We start from the raw sequence: 19,948 nt of genomic DNA on the forward strand, positions 1-19,948 counted from the left end.
GGTATGAACCGTTTTCATTGTAATGACGCCAAGACCCTGCACATGATCTTTATATCTGAAGTACTGTTAAGGTTCCTGAAAAATGCAAAATTGTTTCCAGTGCTGTATGTCATTCCCAAGCCCAGTATTCCAAGGAAATATGTCTATAGTGGATGATTCTACACCTCATGATTGATGTCCAATGCCAACGTTTTGTGGAAGTGTGCCCTTGATGTAGTCAAGCAGAAAGGAAGGATGTAAGGGTTTGCATGGTGAACCGATGTGTCACGCACATATGGATGACTAATACAGCTGAGAGAAAAATGTCATCTTTAACATGATGGTCAATGTAAAGAGTATGAATTCATAATTTATTTTGTTACGTATACATATAAATATGTAGAAACAAATACAGTATATTACTCCAAAAGCATAAGAAAATAGTTCTTCCATGAGAGTGACCCAACAGTAGAATACATGCAATAAGCATCTTTAAATATGACCTAGAAGTCCCCCCCCCCCCCCCCCCCACAGACCCACATAAAGACAAACTACAAGGCTTTAACTGTCTCACCCTCATTTAGATAAACTCACTTGTTCAGCAGGAACATTTAGAGTTCATTGATTCCCTCTGATGGAGAAACAGTGTGACAGAAACAAGAGACGTTTTGATAAGAGATGGAAAACAGCATCCCAGGTCAGAATACTGCTGCTTTAGAGGCTCTGCTGTATATTGGAGGGATTAGAAATACTCTGGAGATACTGTTAGGCAAAGTGTAGATGGGAAATTGGTGAATCAAATGACATTAGTGCTCAAATTCTTACTAATTGTTATCGTGGTCAGCCTCTCCAGGAAATCATTTATGTAAAGTGTTCTTGGAAATCATTATTGAGATGAAACTAAAATGTGTTCCTTTATAAAAAAAACCAACTGATAACATCATCTGACTTACTCGAGTTTTACTCTGACTGTGTTTATTAAAAGAAATAGACAGCTCTTAATGGATTTGCAGGATATGCAAAGGTGATGCAGATTGAAGCAGAGGGAGAAAGTGACAGAAAAGGGAGAGAAGGAGGGTGAGAGAGGAGGGAGGGAGGGAGTGAGGGGGGTGGCGGTATGTGTGTGGAACAGTTGGGGGGGGGATTTATTTGCTATATTGCCTAATCCCGGCAGCACAGCATCACACACCAACACCATCTGTCACCATTCACATTTGGAGTCAGCTGCCTGGACTGGGTACTGATGGGTACTGGTGGGCAGGGCTGGGGTTGTAGTAGGGTGTGGGGGGGGGGGGGGTAAGACGCCTCCCCGCAGCCTGTGGTCTGTACAGAGCGTATAGGGGGTCTGTCTTTCAAACCGGGGCGGAGGAGGAGGAGGAGGAGAAGGAGGAGGAGGGGGGGGGACATTTGTGATTTGCGGAGCAGCATCAGCAGCAGTGTGAGGTTTGGTGAGAGGAGCAGGGAGGATGCAGACACACAAGGAAACGCGGTGATGCAGTGACACATGGCTGCATGTACCGCCTGTATGCTCTGACTGCAGCTTCCACTTTCCATTCACTGGGAAACAGGAGAGGCTGGAGACTGGGACGCTGCCTGAGAGTCGCTGCTCGGAGGCTGGAAGCTGGAGGCTGGAGGCTGCAGCAACTATACACACCAGGATCAACCACATCCAAACAGGCTGCTGACCATATATAGTCTACACACTGCTGGTCGGATCGCCTGCTGATCAGATTGTCTCTTGGTAAGTCTGATTCTGCTCCACCTGTCACTATACCTGCAGGGTTTTAGTCATTTTTTAAAGCAGGGGCTGCTAATATAACCTAATGGTCAATTTTACAGCAACCACAGTGCAGCAACAATTGTTCTCCATTGTAATTCTGATCTGCATCTTCATTACAAAAACAAAGGATGTGTTGAAAATTGAACAATTTCTGATAATATTTAACATTTTTTGCATTTATGCATATATTTAAAATTGTCATAAATTAACCACCGTTGGGGCCTATATGGAAAGCTCAGCCCATTCAAGGTGACATTCATTAGCTAAAAGTTTTTTTCTCTTTAGGTGTTAAACTTAATCTCTACATCATGGTGAAAACTTATGTTGTTTTAAATGTTAAAAATGTGTTAAAAGTTTTATATGATCAAACTTTCCCCCCCCCCCTCTCCTGGTTCTCTATTAGGCAAATAAACAGCCCAGTTTTTCGTCCTAAAAAATAGGAGCCACAGCCCAAATCATTCAGTGGTGAACTCATATAATAAGACACACCTGAATTTACATACATACATACATACATATATTCATGAGGTTATTGGACTTTTCTGCCTCGTTTAAAAAATGAATATCCTTGGGAACAGCATAGATTATATGATAATTATGCACTTCTAAATGTAAAACGTTATCGACCTGTGGTCATCGGCCTGCAGGAACACTTATTCTACAGCCAAGCTTTGTTTTGTTCTTCACTTCATAATAATAATAATAATAATAATAATAATAATAATAATAATAATAATAATAATAATAATAATAATAATAATAATGATGATGATGATACTAATACTACTACTACTAATAATAATAATAACAACAATGATAATGATAATAATAATACAGTTATTTGTAACACACTTTACTTTTGAAGCAAATCTCAAAGTGTTACAAAGTAAAAGCATCAATATAACAGACAGAAAAAAACTAAAATAAAACATCATAAAAATAAGAGCATAAAAGCAGCAACCAGCATGGTTAATACGTATTTTAATGTTTTATTCTGTCGTTCTTTACTTCTTTACTGTTTGTCACCATAATCACATATTCATATTATAACAGCCTACGTACTCTTTGTTGCCATTTCATTTACTGTATTACACATTTCTGAATCGCGCTTTCTTATTGTCACTATAATGGCCCTACAGTGTGCCTGTGGGGTTTTTTGTCCCTGCCGAGCCGCCGTAGCGATGGGAGATAACATGTCTAAGCGGTTGAAGCTGATTTCAGTGACGGAAGCAGAGATGGAGGAGCGCTCTTTCCCAAACCCTTACCCAGACTGGGACCAAGGACTCCACACCTCCAACTCCGGAGCTCAAGTAGATAATAACGAACCATTTGATCCAGACGGAAAGGTGAGAGACCGTTTTTATAACCATTAATATTCATTTTAAGAACATGACGTACTAAGTTAGAAAGTAGTTCTAACGTGAGTGATGCTGGCCTGACGTTAGCTCTCAATGTGAACACTTGTTAGTATTTATAGTGTGTGTAAGGACTCATTCTGGGGATGTTTATGTCATTTTAAGAGAATGGCGTCAAATAGAGTAGTTTGGGCTTCACTGAATGTAGCAAACATGCTAATATAACACGGCTCACTAGCATAATCAATGACAGTATTGAAGGTTCATCTGGACAGTTTACACTCACAGGTGTTTCGGTTTAATTGGTGACCGTGTTAACTGGTGACTTTCTCACATTTCAAGATACTTTACGAGAGGTGAATGATTTAACTGATATAAATGCTGAGATATTTAGATATTATATATATTAGGCAAGGCAAGGCATTAAAAACAAAACCCCCACTAATAATTAAAAAAAACCGAGTACAGAAAAATAGAAACAGAAAAAACAAAATAAAAACTAGACTAGAATAGATAATTATATATAAGTTTGCAGCATAAAATGATGATTTTCTTTAAAATCATTAAACAGACATACAGTGCAAATGAAAGATTACAATTTAAAGTGCCTTGAAAGAGCTCAATCATAAGCACAGGAGAAGAGAAGTGTTTTTAACCTGGATTTAAAAATATTCACAGTTGGGGCTGATTTCAGTTCTGCTGGTAGTTTGTTCCAGTTGTGTGCAGCATAACAGCTAAAAGCTGCTTCACCATGTTTAGTCTGAACTCTGGGCTCTACTATCTGACCTGAGTCAGTAGATCTCAGAGCCCTACTGGGTTTATATTCTACTACTATGTCATTCATGTATTCTGGACCTAAACCATTCAGTGATTTGTAGACCAGTAGCAGAACTTTTAAACACACAGTATGTATTTAAAAAGGATTAGACTGCAAAGGTTTTCGTGAAAGTCACCAATTAACACGGCCACCAGTTAAACCGAAACACTGGCCACTTCATTAGATACACCTGTGTAATCTAATCCAATCTAATACAACAGCTCTGCTATGAATTGTAACGTTTGGAAGTTTATACATTTTCAGTTTTTGTTAACATTGTCACAAAAGAGACAATTCTACTAAGTGGTGGTGGGGTGAATTATATTGACTGGTGGTCCTAATATTTTGCATGCTCTCATGTATTGTTAATGGAGTGGACAAAATATTAGGAACACCATTAAATATAATGCGCCCTAATACACCACCATCATCCACTATGACATCACGAATAAACATCAAGTAGAATTATCACCTTTTGACAATGTCAACAAAAATGTATAAGTTTCATAAATATAGAATTGTTGTATTGGATTGAATTAGATTGCACAGGTTTACCTAATGAAGAGGCCAGTGAGTTTATATTCACCCACTTTAACCTCCTCATAGCTGACTTTCCCGCTATCACTATCAGTGTTATGGTTCACTAAAGCACACCAGCACACAACTGTAATCATTAAGTCTTAAACACACCTGATTAATTTCACTGCAAACGATAAACAACCACATCACACCTTAAACCTGCCCTCACTGCCTGGCTGGGATTGTAACCTGAGTAAAGTCAGTGATTAGTGAAGGAAGAAAGCAGATTGGTAATAAACAAATAGACAAGAATGAAGATTCTAGTCTGATCAAAAGAGCCCCCCAAAAAACAAACAAGCAAATAATGAAAATAGTCCCATTTTGCTGTTTTCGTCATATTTAGCTCTGTCTTTTTCTGTGTGTGTGTGTGTGTGTGTGTGTGTGTGTGTGTGTGTGTGTGTGTGTGTGTGTGTGTGTGTGTGTGTGTGTGTGTGTGTGTAATGGAATGTCTGTTTTTGTCTGCATATGTAAGTAATTGTGTTTCTCTGTATTAGAGTGTTAGGTGTTCATGTATAAAGTATGTGTATATAATTGGATGGGTGAGGATAATATAATACCTGCAATGACAACTGATTGTATGGAAGTTAGTGGTCAGGCAACTTAAGCAGATTAGATCATTTAATTTCTAGAAGGAATGACAAATATGTTGACAGGTTATTTGTATTGTGGTCGTGCTCACCTCAATAAAAAAAAAGTAAAAAAAACAAGAAAAGAAAATAGTCCCACGGCAAGAGCAGCTAATGGACCACTGATGATGTGCAGGGAAACAAATATTAACAATCTTTAAAATACTTTATTACACAAATATTAGAAAACATACTGATTGAATGTTAAAGACTACATGGCTAAACTTGAAACTACCTGGTACATATATCTACTTTCCTATTGACACCTTCAACCCAGTGGCACCCGTTACACTAAATAAAAACATTGAGGACATTAGCTGTTAAATTCATGAGTCTCACCTTACTGTACAATGTGCTGTAGAAATGTCTGCTTCCCACAAAAACTATATAGTTTAGTGGCATTAGGTTTGTGATGGTCAAAGCTTCATGTAATTTGAAGTGCAGTGGCGGATTTAGAAAATTTGACATGGGGTGGTGAGAGGTTTTAGCAGTGTGATTACATTCATTACTCATTTGATTTGAGTATAACTTCACACCCTTACCTCCAGATAATAAGGTATCTATCTATCTATCTATCTATCTATCTATCTATCTATCTATCTATCTATCTATCTATCTATCTATCTATCTATCTATCTATCTATTATTTAATATATTCATCCCAACCAGTGAGAAACGATGGGTAACCCACAAGATGCAGACGTGCACATCTTGCAGTGGCAGCTGAGAGCCTTTGGGTGCTCACCTGGTTGCAGAAACGGGCCCCGGTATCTATATCTATACTGCATGTGCTTCTCTTTGATCTCTCTTTGAATGCTAGAGGTCTGTTTGATTCGCTCTTTGTATGCCCATTATTTTTCAGCCCCCCCACCTCACCAACTTCTGAGCATGTGAATTAAACCACATCACAGGAGAGGGACTGCTGCTGTCCTGAATATCAGCACAGCTGTGATTCAGTTTTTTTTACTCTCTAATATCTGAATCGGCCTTCAAAAATCCAATCTCGGTCAGGCTCTGTTCTTGTGAAACAAATCCTGTCTGTCACTCTTTCCTCCACCATTGATCCCTTCATCCATGGATGGATGTAGCAGTGACTCCTCCCTGTGTGAGGACAGAGGACAGACTCTGCTCAGGCTTTTTGGGTTTTACCCTTTAAGATTATTTCTTGTGTTAAGACTGGACTGAATGTAAAACATATTTTCTGACTCACAAGCTAGTACTTTATCTTCATAAGAAAACCACCAATAAAACAGTGAATTTTTTTATTTTTATTCTATCCTTACTTGATTTAAAAATGCTATTATTTTTCGATTATTTGCTGTTCAGGTAAGGTAAGGTATTATTGATCCCCCTAGGTAGAAATTCAAAAATGATAGATGCTTTCTTGTCATTGCACATTTCTATACAAAGAAACTTTCTTTGAGAGCAGTCCCTATCACAACAAAATAATCTGCTATTATAGAAATCTGCACTATACATACGTACATACATTCCTGATACTGTATACAAGTGTGCAATGTTCCTGGGATTACAAAGTAAAGTTTAATATTTGTGGTATTAAACAGTAAGGACAGCCTCAGTCTTATTAGTGGGAATGGGAGGTACTGGGAGCTGTGGTGTCGTGCAGTCTGATGGCTGATGGGATGAAAGAACCCCCCCAAGCTCTTTGAGGCACGTGGCTGAATGTGCTCCTGAGCCTGCTTTTGCTACAACTAGCACAGCACATACTGTATGTAGTTTACAATGCTAATGTTGGGTGGCGTTAGAGTTTGAAATTCAAAGTCATTTTTGAAATAACGGCTCCTTCATTTTAGTCTAAGGTAGACAAAAGCTGCTTCTCATTTCTAGTTAATGATGTTTTGTCGGCTGTTACTTGCAGGTTTTATCAATTGTAGCTTGCTAGCTAAGGTCACTGCAGCTCTATTAGCTGGTTGAATGCTCTCCAGCTGACTTGGTTGTTGTTTTAAATTGACGTTTTAAAATGAGAACCCTAAAAAAGTGCCTGACGCGACAGATGCAGAGTGTCGGGACTAAAAAGAGGCATTAGGCGAAACAAATGATTGTTTTATCCTGAGTAGGGTATCATAACCAACCAGAATGACGTGCTCTCATGCAAACAAAGCACAGCCTAATTTCACTCAACAGAAAATAACAAAGACTAATTCACAAAGAGACAGAAACACTTCTGGCTTTCTATTCACGGAGGAGCCCCCAACTGTTAGGACCAGCTTATGGGCCACAACAAAAGAAGGAGATGCATGCCAAATTTAGCATTAACAAACCCACACCTGTTAAAGTATATAACAGTAATAGCTGCATTGAGGTGTAAAAGTCAGTATCAGTGATGTTTGAAAGTATGTGAGGTGCATGTTATCAGTGTAAATTTCTTCCGCAATGTTGACCAGCAGGTTCATAGAGCGCTATTCTGTACAGATCTTTCAACATGGCAAAAAAAAAAAGAATGAATGATGTTGTCGGTGCTGCTCATGCTGTGAGGTGGAACCGTGAAACAGAAGAAAGGTTGGTGGCGCTACGGCAAGCGGAGATTCTTCTTACATTCTTGTTCCTGGAAGTTGGACCCTAGCACTTTGACTATGGAGGTTTTATCCTATTTTTATTCAAGAGCATGGTATATAAATTTAAGAGCATGATTTATTGATTTCATGTTCAGATCTTGTTATAATGATAATATTAATATTTTCCCTTTTTTAAAATGCTGTCATCGCACTCCCTGCTGCCTTGGGGGGGCATGGTCGTTTTACTTCGTAGAGCATCAAGTACGGGCGGGTACTCTTTAACTGGGTTCATTCAGTCCTGCTCCCCAGGGCTTTATTAAATGTATTTCCCTTTCCCTTGCTTTCTTTATGACTTTTGGAATAAAATAACTATTAATTTATACACCCAACGTCTTGTATAACAACTTCAACAGCAACAAGAAAGGTCGGTGGCGCTACAACAGGCAGACCATTTTTTTTTATTTACACTCTCTGTGCTGTAAGTTGGTCCCCGGCACCTTGACACGATGCTGGTCTTGAATGATGGCAAGCTGTGATTGGTTGGGTACCAGCAGAGTCTTTCATGTCTCTTGGCCAATTCCAAGCAAGAATTTATGACTTTATAATCATCTAATTTGTCACGGTGACATCTTATCAGACAAAAAATATCGTCTAGTCTACAGCTGGCATTACATTACAGCAGACAGGCACACTGTGTAATCCATTCCTTGCACCCAACCCTGTCTTTACATATAAAGTACTCTTACTACAGTCCTGAGTTCTTTACTTCAAAGTCTTGAGAAATCCAACATTTGACAAGCTTTTCTTAGTTTCATGTTACTTTAATTGAACTCTAGCCTTTTTGAGCAATCACTAATGACAAAGATTGTTAGTGACAGGCCCCCTTTTACTTTACCCAATCTTTTATTTTATCATCCATTGAGGAACATGGAGTGCAGCTTGTGAAAAACTGTGTGCACATGGCTAGCTTTCAGCAGCAGCAGCAGCAGCAGAGATTGGCCAGAGCTGAGAAACCTATTCTCTAAGCGGTTCCTGTTAATTTATCAGGCCAGTGGATAGGAGTAAATGGGCCTTGAGTTCAACAAATAGCTCCAGCGTTCCTCGTGCACTCCCAGATTCCCATCTGTGTTTATTTGAAGAGGTGGCTAGTGAGAGACAGAAATCTCTGCCTGCTTTGATTCAGGAAGCTCCCCGGTTCTCCTTTGCTAATAGTTCACACTGTAGACAGAGTGTGAACGGAGCCTGTAGAGAATTAATTAACTCCTTATCCACTATCAAACCTGGCTTTGAAGCAGAAGTCTGACCCATGCTGTTCAATCTGTAAAGGGTAAATGGAGCTTTGAGCCTTGTGGAAAATAACCTCATTAACATAGTATGTTTGTTGAAATGAATCGTAAAGATGAGAAGTTTTGGGTCATAACCTACTGGCTGATATCTGAGCAATTATCAGGCTTACCACTGCTGACGGTACATAACAGACAGGACACACTTTCAGGCCTCTTATGATGTCTGGAAGTAGTGAGACAGAAGTAAACTTGAAGCTCATTGGTCTACTCAACCAGTTTATGATGTGGCATTTCTTCTTCATGACCTCTCCGTGATCTACTGCGTCTCGGATTGTACCTCATTTGTACATCGCTGTGGACCAAAGTGTCTAACCAAGTGAATGTAATGTTTGTTCCAAATGTGTTACTCATAACACAGCCAATATCACAATTATGTAATGCAGAGATTTTATCTGATGATGATTCATTTGTCATTTGGAAGCACACTAACATTTAGCCATGATAAACTGTTTCCTTTAAGATGGGACTGTTACTGCGCAACTGTACATGGATAAAGTTGATTACTTTACTAGCTGATTGGTGGATTGACAGTAAATTGACAATTGTAATAATCAATTAACCACTGGAATTAATTTATATATTTGATTGTTCTAGTTTCTCAAATGTAATGATGTTTTGATTTTTCTTCTATTTTAAATGCTGGTAAATTCAACTTTCTTCAGTTTTGGACTGTTGTTCAGATAACACTGTGGGTTCTGGAAACTGTAACGATATTTTTCACTATTTCATGATATTTGGTGTACAAGAGAAATAACTGATTAAATGAAAAAATAAACAATTGGTAAATTATTAATGAAAATATGCCACGCTAGTTAATATGAAATGTGCATATATGTGCACATTTCATATTGTTCACGTAAAGCAATGATGTGCATTCAGGTTGACCTACTGGACAGTAGAGTAGAGAATTGACAACCAGTTTCAAAACATATCTCAGTAAAAAATAATACAATACAAGCACTGGGCAATAGGGCTGCACGATATTTTTGACCAAATACCTCCATCCATATTTTGACAGTATTGAAGGAATGACTGAGTTCTTCCACGAAATATTTACACAATGAGATTTTTGATTAAAAAAAATATATATACATATTACCATATTCAAACTCTAAGACGATATCTCTAAAATATCACGATATCGGTATCATATCGATTTATTGCCCTGCCCTAACAAGCAGTTGTAATACAGTTTTCATTTTTATCACTGTCATTATTGAGAGGATATTTCTCTTCTGATGGTTCTCTGCTTTACATTGTAGGATAAGTTTGTTTTTTTTCTGGACTATTTTAATACATCGTAATGCTGACAGGGGCACGTCAGCCAGAGCTCCAACTATTATTTTCATTATAGGTTACAGCTGATAATTTCCTCAAGTCATCATTTGGTTTGTTCAGATCAGAAAATAGTTAAAAATGCCTGTCACAAACCTTCAGAGCCTGAGCTGACATTTAAATTGAGTGTTTTGTACGACCAGTGATTGGGAACCCAAAGAGAGTTAGTTTAATATCGTGACTGAACTGAATAAGAAAGCAGCAGATTATTACATTTGAGAGGCTGGAATCTATGAGGGTTTTCTTTCCTTTTGCTTAAAATGATTCAAACCATTAATAGTTGTATTAGAAACTTAATTATCCACTAATGGATTAATTGTTTCAGTTCTTATGTCAGTGTCATATTAAGACAGACTTACAAATTCTAATCTGGTGGAATAAGGTGGAATTTTTCCCCTTAGTGAGTATGGCTAATTAATATGTTGGCTGTTAGTTATTAATGTGCTCTCTGTCCTCCTCAGGTGAGTGAGGCCTTCCAGAAGAAGGTCCAGAATAAGATCAAAGACCTCCTCCAGCAGATGGAGGAAGGCCTGAAGACCGCCGACCCCCATGACTTCTCTACTTACACTGGCTGGACAGGTCTGTCTATGAAACTACAAAGATATGACAGTTCCATGTGTCAGGTTCAGCCAATCACAGCTTAATGTACTGTATATGTACCCTTTCCACTACAGGCATCGCCTTGCTGTACCTGCAGCTACACCGCGTGTCCCATGAGGCCTCCCACCTGCAGAGGGCTCTGGACTACGTGAAGAGGACCATGAGGATCCTGAACGGCCGCAAAGTGACGTTCCTGTGTGGTGACGCGGGGCCGCTGGCGGTGGGTGCAGTGGTCCACCACAAACTGAACAACACTGCTGACAGCAAAGACTGTCTCTCCAGGTACGTGGCTGGGACTAGATTGTCCAACATGGTACATCAAACATGACAGCAGCTGGGCAGATGTCAGTTTCGCTCTTTGTTTTTGGCTATGTCCACAGTCCAAAAATATCTGGAGCCACATATAACTTAAGGCCCTTTTTTGTCTGGCAGGCTCCTCCAGCTGCAGCGCTCTGTGCTCAGTCCAGACTCTGACATGCCAGATGAGCTGCTGTACGGGCGGGCCGGCTATCTTTATGCTCTGCTCTACATCAACAAAGAGCTGGGAGCTGACACAGTGGATGAGGCCACCATTACAAAGGTGAGACACACACAAGTGCAAGGTTTATCTCATGTCTTTGTCAATAACCCTTACATACTGTTCATATTCTGACTCATAATTGGTCTCTACAACAATTCACATTCATAAATTCACCATCAGTCATTAATACATGATTAATCCTTAATGAGGAGTGTTTTCTGTTTATTTATGGAGGAAAAAAAGACAATCACAATCACAATCGTTATATTATGCTCCAGGAGAACATTTTATAGAATATGAAGAATACAAAATGTTTGAATGGTGGTTTTTTAAAAAAATGTTTAATAAACACAGGTCACATTTGCCTCTACAAAAATGTGTATCAGCTGTATAAAAATTAAAAAATTGTATTTCCATTTTTTTATATTTGGGGTAATATTAGGAAAAGTCAGACTGTGTATAGGGTGATTTTACATTTTACCAACACAACAAAAATGGGACAAATTTGACCCTGAACAGTATGTAAGGGTTAAAGGTGCAGTGTGTAGAATTTAGCGGCACCTAGTGGAACAGACTTGGCAGAAACGGAATATATAATATATCAAAACTATATTTTAATTAGTGTATAATCACCGGAAAATACGAATTGTTCTGTTTTCGTTACCTTAGAGTGAGACCTTTACATCTAAAAAAGGAGTGGGTCCTCTTCCATGGAGCACCACCATGTTTCTACAGTAGCCCAGAACAGACAAACCAAACACTGACTCTAGAGAGGCCCTTTCACTTTTTCTGTGAACTGTAAATCTAACTTCCATCTTCTCTCTCTCTCTGTAGTAGAGAAGGTTTTAAGTGTGTTTAGAAATCACCTTCATATGACAGACAACATGTTTCTCAGTGAGGCCGCTGTTAGAACCATCTGTTGGACACGGAGCAGGGACAACAATGGGGTGCAGCCAGGGCACAGTGGATAATAATCCCTCCACACACTATCTGACTATGATTTAAGCATGATAACACACACTGGAAAACCTGCAGGACCAGCTGTCCCCTCTGGTAAAGTGCCAGGCCCAACCACATATACTTCACACATACGCACACTCTTACACACAGGGAACAGAAGGACTGGGAGAGCAGGCTACGGTCGTGTTTTATATGAATATTGTGATGAATAAGCAAGGAGTAAAATTTCCTGCAGCGCTTCACTACTGTTTACCATCATCTGTGTCTCTGTATCTGTCACCAGCACAGCAGCACTCTGCAGGCTTTCTGCTCCAGGCACCTAGAGACGTCTTTTTATTTTTTTATTTTTTTATTTTCCTGGGCCTTTCACCTTGGTTTAGTTGTCTCTGAACTGTTTGTGAGACTCTTTTCCTCTTTGAAGATTTCCTCTCAGGGTTTATTTTTATGTGTCTGTTCAGCCTGCTGTACGTAGTTTTCTGCTCGGGCTGGTTATGAGCACTGAGTTTTCCTCTCTTTTCGTTGCTCACACTGCAAGCTGTCAAACTTTCAGCTGAAGGTTATATTTTTGTGTTTTTTCCACTTGCAGTTTGATTATTTACTGGGATTGCGGCCAGATACAGTATCTCCAGTTTGTGGCAGCTCCAAATTGGAGGAAAAATGAAAAAGAATACTCTGTGTGTGTGTGTGCCTGTCTTAGAAAATGTCAACCCTGTTGTCAGCCAGCAGCAAACTGTAATGTCAGTGAGCCACTGTCCAGTCTGGTTCAGATCTGGATTTGACTGCTTGACTGAGAAAGAAAAATCCAATCTTTCACAGTCCAACACTGAGGTGAAATGAACAAGATAGGTTAAAGTTACTCTCACAGCCTTATCAATAGGAGGCTAAAAAGTGGACAAAATGATAAGCTTCAAGGGGACATTTATTTTTTGTTTTTTATATACTGTAGAATATCTATATTTAACATAGACATTGCTGTCAGCTCATCATGCATGTAAGCTTGGTTGCTATGAGTGTTGCTAAGGTTTTCCATGTGTTGTTCATGTTGTCCACTCTCATATTTCAGCTCAAACATGTACGGATGTGTTTGAGAAGTTGATATTTTGAGTAAAGGATGAGAAAAAGTAGTGAAATCCTGCTACTATAGTTTCTTGGTGTAGCCATCTGAGCCAATTGGAAGTCAGCTGAGACGCAGCTTCCGGAAGATGACCAATCAGAACAAAGTGGAGAGAGTGCAGCAACAGATTAAAAATACAGAATTATAATGTGCAGAATATGGCCTCTTTAAAGCTGAAAAATATTGTTCATTATTTATAATATAGACATTTGCCTCATCATTTATATTTCTATATTATTTTATTGTAGACCAAACACAACAGCAGCTTGGTTAGTTTGTACAGCAGCACAAACTAACCAAGCAGCACTCCCTCCTCCTTTTTGCAGACTGAAACACACATTGAGCTTATCAGTTTTTATTTAAAATTAATTTAATTGCTTAAAAATATATTGGCTGACAACATAGGAGAGATGTGTCAGAAATAGTACGGTGTATTCACAATTACTACTGTACTTTAAGGGCGTACTCACACTAGGCAATCGTACCGTGCCCAAGCACGTTTGCCCCCTAAAGTCTGGATTATTTGGCTAGTGTGAGTGCAAGTGTACCGTGCTTGAGTACGGTTGGAAGAGGTGTGCTTAGGCACGGTACACCTGGTAACGCATGCGCACTAGGGATTAATATTTTTAAAATTTATGTCCATGGACATTATAATGAAAAGGCTATAGGCTTAATATTAGTTTGCATCCAGCGTGCTGCATTGACTTCATTACATCTGCTGCACCGCTGCTACCACAATTATGAAATGCTAAGTTTATTGTCAGTGACTGTGACCTTCATAAAAGTAATATTTTACAAATCTGCATTATATAAACTAACGAAATTGGTTAAAGTAAGTCATTTGGCGACTTCCAAGTCATTAAACTAAGTCTTACTTTTACTAGAGTCTATTTTACACAAGTATGTAGTACTGCATACTACACAGGCATGACTCAGAAGAACAAGCTTGCACTTTTTAATCATAATGCGTTGTGTTAATTGATCGGCTGTGTTGTGTTTTACCGGCGCACAGCACGCCAACACACACATGTGCATGTTTTATGAGAGTAAACTGTCTATATGTTTTTGCGCAATGTGTGGGAGGTAACTGTGCTTGAGTACGGTACGGTTGGGATAATGTGAGTGCGGTCCAGTGGGGGAGAGGGGAGGGGGGACATCCGTGCTTCAGCACTGTACAGAACAACTGGCCCTAGTGTGAGTGTGAAAAGATGTAATCTCATACATTCACAAAAGCCTTTCAAGGGACAGGAGTTGCAATTTAGCATTCACTATAAACACTGTGATACTTGCATCAGACAGTTGTTTCAGCCTGTCTATGTATATTGTATCTGTCCCTATTAATTCAACCATAATAATTAAAATACAGTGTCTGCATGCTGGACTCTAAAGTTATATGAGGTCACAGAGCAGCTCTTACTGCTTCTATCAGCACATACTGACAGACAGCACTGACAACCAAACCTCTGAGTACGTGCCTGTCGCTCCCATCCTCAGCCTTGACGCTGCATCCCACTCGGCATGCAAATGAACAAGAATGAATTAACACTTCAGTCAGTCAGTTAGTTTTGGGTCTGCTCGGCCAGTCAAAGCTCAGAGCTCACTGATTAGATTCAGCCTGTTCAAATCTTTGATCCTGGTGGTGACGAATCCCACTGGCTCCAGTTTGTTTGCAGTGATTAATTTATTCTGCAAACTGATTAATTCCCCCTAAATTACATTTTCTGCCTTCAGGAGAGTCAGCTGATTGCTTACTGAGGCTTCTGTGTGCGTGTGTGAGACAGAGAGAGAGAAATGTGGATGTTTGGTGGGTGATGCCTGCGATGTCAACTGACAAAAAAGAGTATTTGATGCAAAGAAGGAAGTATAGTATAAATAATATAGATGTTTAGAACCTTTGCAGACATAGTAAGACATAAGTCATTTAGCTTACACCTTAACAAGGTTATTCACATAATATAATATTAACAGGATAACATACATAAAAACACAATAATCAGGCATAAATAGATGAAAGCAGCAATTATACAATATTACAGAAATGTCTGCAATGTCTGTACAAGTGGGTTTTTATAAGCTTTTTAAAATGAGGCATTAGGGCTGGGCAATATATCAATATAATATTGATATTGTGATTTGAGACAAGATATTAGATTTTGCATATAGTAATATTGTCTTTTCTTGGTTTTAAAGGCTGAATAACAATAAAGACTCTTCTAGCTGTTCTCACTTAGTGATTATATCCACATTACTGATTTTTTTTTTTTTTTTTAAATCTCATTGTGGAAATATTTTGTGAAAACACAGCAATAATCTTCCGTACAATATTATCGCAATATTGAGGTATTTGGTCATAAATATCGTGATATTTGACTTTGTCCATATTGCCAAGCCCCACGAGGCACTGACTCAGCTGATCTGATTCTGAAGGGGAGTTTGTTGCACAGGTTGTGTTCAGGCTCCAACAGTAAAAGCATGGCCTCCTTTAGTTTTAAGCCTGGTTTAAGACCTCAGAATGTTATTGGATTTTCTGATCTGACGGATCTCGGTGCAGAGTAAGGTATTAGTAGGTGTTAAGAGTTGTGAAACATAAAGCGGAGCCTGACCATGTAGGAATTTGAAAGTTATTAGTCATTTTTTTAGACATATTTTTATCTGCTTTTTCAAACATATACACAGCCACACAACAATACAAAACAACAACTAAAATAATAAATATGAATAAATAAATAAACTGAAGAAAACAGGCAGTTGCGCAAAGTAAAATGAATATCAGTAAAATTAATATGTAATTCCATTGAGGTGGCTTAAAAACACAGAGATAGATACAGGACCAGAAATAAGTGTTACTTATTTCATATGGAGTTGCATTCAAAAAGGTGGGGGGAGTTAGAAGCTTGGCTCTAGTGGTTTGTCAGATTTCTCACCAATGTATCCGAGGAGCCACATATTGTGAGTCTCAATTTCACAAGTTTGAGGTGGTACATCACCTCCTTGCATCCACTGAGTCCAGCCCAGAGGATAAGGATCCATCTTCATGCTAACAGAGTGTCGAATTTTCTTATTTAAGTTTAGTTCCAGATAGATTATTATTGTTTCCTCCTGCAACCCCAAAAAATAGCTATTAAAGGATCTGGCTGAATTGTCGATTTGAAAATGCCTGATAGTGTTCTGAAGATTGAACTCCAGTAAGTGGACCGATTAGGACATTGCCAGAATGAGTGTGCTAGAGAGTTAGTAGTAAAAGTTTAAATTGAATTCTGTAACAGATGGGGAGCCTGTGTAATTGAACCAGGACAGGAGTGATGTATTCTCTACAGCAAGTGTTTGTAAGAAGCCTTGCTGCTGTAGATGGGCAACTGCTGCATCAGTTAGACAATTGAATAATGAATTATAATAGTCCAGAGGGGAGAAAATGAGAGCGTGAATAAGGTGTTGAATAATGTTTTTTGGGGAGCATTGTTTTGACTTTGGCAACATGTTTGATTTTGTAGAGAACAGCATTGATAAAGGCTCTTAATGTGTTTGTTGAAGTTGAGGTGTTGGCAAAAAACTACTCCTAGATTTTTGGCAGTGTGTGTTATGTTAGTTCTTAATGGAGCAAGATAGGTGGTGGTATTTGTCTGTGTTAAGTTGCAAGAAGTTGGAAACCATCCAGTCCTCAATGGCTGCAGTGCTGAGAATCCAAGTTTTGAGTTTTTAGGCCTGAAAGAAACATACAATTGAGAGTTATGGGCTTAACAGTGGTATGACACAGGGGTGTATCAGCGGATAACATGGCCAAGGTGGAAAAGATATAAACTGAATAATATAGGGCCAGGGACTAAGCCCTGCAGTTGAAGTTGTCAACAGTGACTTTCAATGCTCTGCCTTATAAGTAAGAAAAAAAACAATTTAGGGCAGTTCGCTTATGCCAACACAGTTCCTGAGTCTGTTGAGTAAAATTGTATAATCCACTGTATCTAAAGCCGCATTTAAATCCAGTAAAATGAAAATGGTGAATTGGCCAGAGTCCACACTCATCAAAATGTCATTGGTCTTCTTTGTCATTGGTCATGGATGGTTTCATTCAGACATGATAGGGCCTATAGAGGAAGAGCCAGTGCTCATGTGATATATGAGATGTCTCTCAGATTGCACCACTGGTCGATTTTACAACGTGTTATATTGAAGCCTTAATTAATGATCATCATGTGCGTGAAGGGCGTTCAGCTCTGCTTCTCACAGTGAATGCACAATATTAAATTAAGTTACACAAGCACTGAATGACAGGACAGTGCTCTCATTAAATTCCTATAAGCTCACATCCTGTATGATGTTTATCTGTGCAGTTGGCATGAATGAAAATATAGGGCAGGAGTGCTTGTATGATTATCACTGTGGTCACAGAGTGTTGTTTTTTTTTTAACCTTTTGTAATGCACCTTTAATCTCTCTCTGTGCTGCCGTTGCCTTTATGTTAATCTGACTGCAATTATTTCAGACTTTTCCAGTGTTTAAAATAATCTGATTGTGACTTTTGCAGAAAAGTGACTTGGGCTGCTTATTCAGATGTGAAAGCGGCATGTTCAATGTTTGAAATCAGATTAATGTAACAAGGTGAATATTTGAAAGAGGCTTAGGAGAGACGGGATGTAAATTTGCTCCATCATGAGATAGCCACTGCTGCTGCCGAACTGTTTTCCTTTTCACTGACTGTGTCTTCCATGGGGGACCGTGCAAACTGCTGACTCAGAACTTCCCTCCCTCGTTCAGAACGCACACACATATATCCCATCCCTTTTATATGAGTTGAGGTGGACTACATACTAAAATATTAGAGCAACCCTTCAGTATTACCCAACACAATTCAACAGAAGCACAAACTACAGCCTCCAAAATGACCGTGAGATAAATCAACACCTCTCTAAAACAAATGAGATAAAAGTTGAATATTATAATCCTCATGAATGCAGGATTTATTGCAGGGATGTTGTATTATACTGCATTCATTGTATCTAATGAACTGGTAAGTGAGTGTATTATGCTCACAAATGTAAAAATGAACTGCATTTAAATTGTGCCTTTCTAGTCTTTTGACTACTCACTTTACACAATATGCCAACATTCCACCGTTCACACACACATTCACTCACTGATTAGGAGATAATCTAATCTAATGCTCATTCACACACAAACACACACACACACACACAGCCGGCGCAACCATCAGGAGCAATTTGGGGGTTCAGCATCAAGGACACTTCCACATATGGACCAGTGAGGCTGGGGATCGAACCATCAATCTTCCGATTAGCGGACGACTGGATCTACCCCCCTGAGAGAAAAGGGTTTGATCTGTGGCTATTATTGAGATCAGCTGCTGACCTTCTCAGCTAATTTTGCTCCTCTCAGGGCCCACATAGGCTCTTTCATTATTGAAGGCAGTGATGCATGTGTGTAGCCCTAAACACATTTCAAATGTCAATGGAAACTACCTTGTCCAGAGTTCGCATTGTTAGGGTAAAGCCTTTTTATTTACTGTGCATGTATTCCTTGCACATATTCATTGTCCTGACCTTTCATTTTAATGCCCAGCAGGACCTCTGATTCATTTAGCTTGTAGAACTGTGCTCAAACACAGGAAGGGCAAACTTAATGTAATTCCACATTTCCCACAATGTGCTCTGCTAATGACTAATTTTAGCTTACACACCAAGAAAGCAGTGCAATAACCAGAAACTGTTCTAAGTAGTGTTTATATATACATCATGTCACGATCACATATTAGAGCTTCAACAAGACCTACAATACAGACTAAACTAAGCCAAGTCTAAGCAGATGGCAGTGGGCTGCTTTAATAAAGGTGTCCACAGATTTTTAGATCCAACGGGAGAGAGTTCCAAAGTGTAGCCAAGACTTCAAAGTAAAAGCCTGCTTTAATTTTAAGCTTGGAACGAGGACCAACCAACAAACCCTGATGAGAAGACCTCAGAGTGCTACCAGAGATGCACAGCAGATCTCTGATGTAGGTAGATGTCCTAATTTATAGAGCACTAAGAGCTACAGATATATCCAAACTTGAAGAATGTAGGATGATCATCTAGAACTAGTAATACTTTGTCAAACTGTTTCAAGCTACACCAGGCTGTAGTTCTGTGAAAAAGGTATTATACTAAATAATAAGGTGAAGTTGCAACTGAGACGAATGAAACAAGTTGGAGTTACCAAAGTGTACTAAATCTGGGTGTATAAAGGAATCAGACAGGCTGGTTTAACTGGATTAAGGCTGGTGAGTTAGCAAAATGTTGTCACGGCTTTGGTCTTTGTCTTGTCCGGTGGATAAATGGCATCTCATGTTTTTGTGGATGACTGTATGTCTGTAAATATGAGTTGAATTACAACAAATGAATACAGTGTAAAATCCACATGAAGAAGTGAAATCA

The 19,948-nt window shown here is 39.0% G+C and overlaps 1 protein-coding gene across 1 annotated transcript in view; it reads left to right on the forward strand.

The window, feature by feature from the left end:
• The first annotated feature begins 2,940 nt into the window (after nucleotides 1-2,940).
• lancl2 (LanC lantibiotic synthetase component C-like 2 (bacterial)) overlaps nucleotides 2,941-19,948 on the forward strand; it is a 32,003-nt gene continuing 14,995 nt past the window's right edge. Inside the window, exons 1-4 of the mRNA XM_062441583.1 lie at nucleotides 2,941-3,105; nucleotides 10,795-10,912; nucleotides 11,008-11,215; nucleotides 11,366-11,513. Of these exons, the coding sequence (XP_062297567.1) occupies nucleotides 2,941-3,105; nucleotides 10,795-10,912; nucleotides 11,008-11,215; nucleotides 11,366-11,513 (639 nt within the window). The remainder of the gene's footprint in view (nucleotides 3,106-10,794; nucleotides 10,913-11,007; nucleotides 11,216-11,365; nucleotides 11,514-19,948) is intronic.

The sequence above is a fragment of the Scomber scombrus genome, chromosome 20 (assembly GCF_963691925.1).
Source record: "Scomber scombrus chromosome 20, fScoSco1.1, whole genome shotgun sequence".
NCBI lineage: Eukaryota > Metazoa > Chordata > Actinopteri > Scombriformes > Scombridae > Scomber > Scomber scombrus.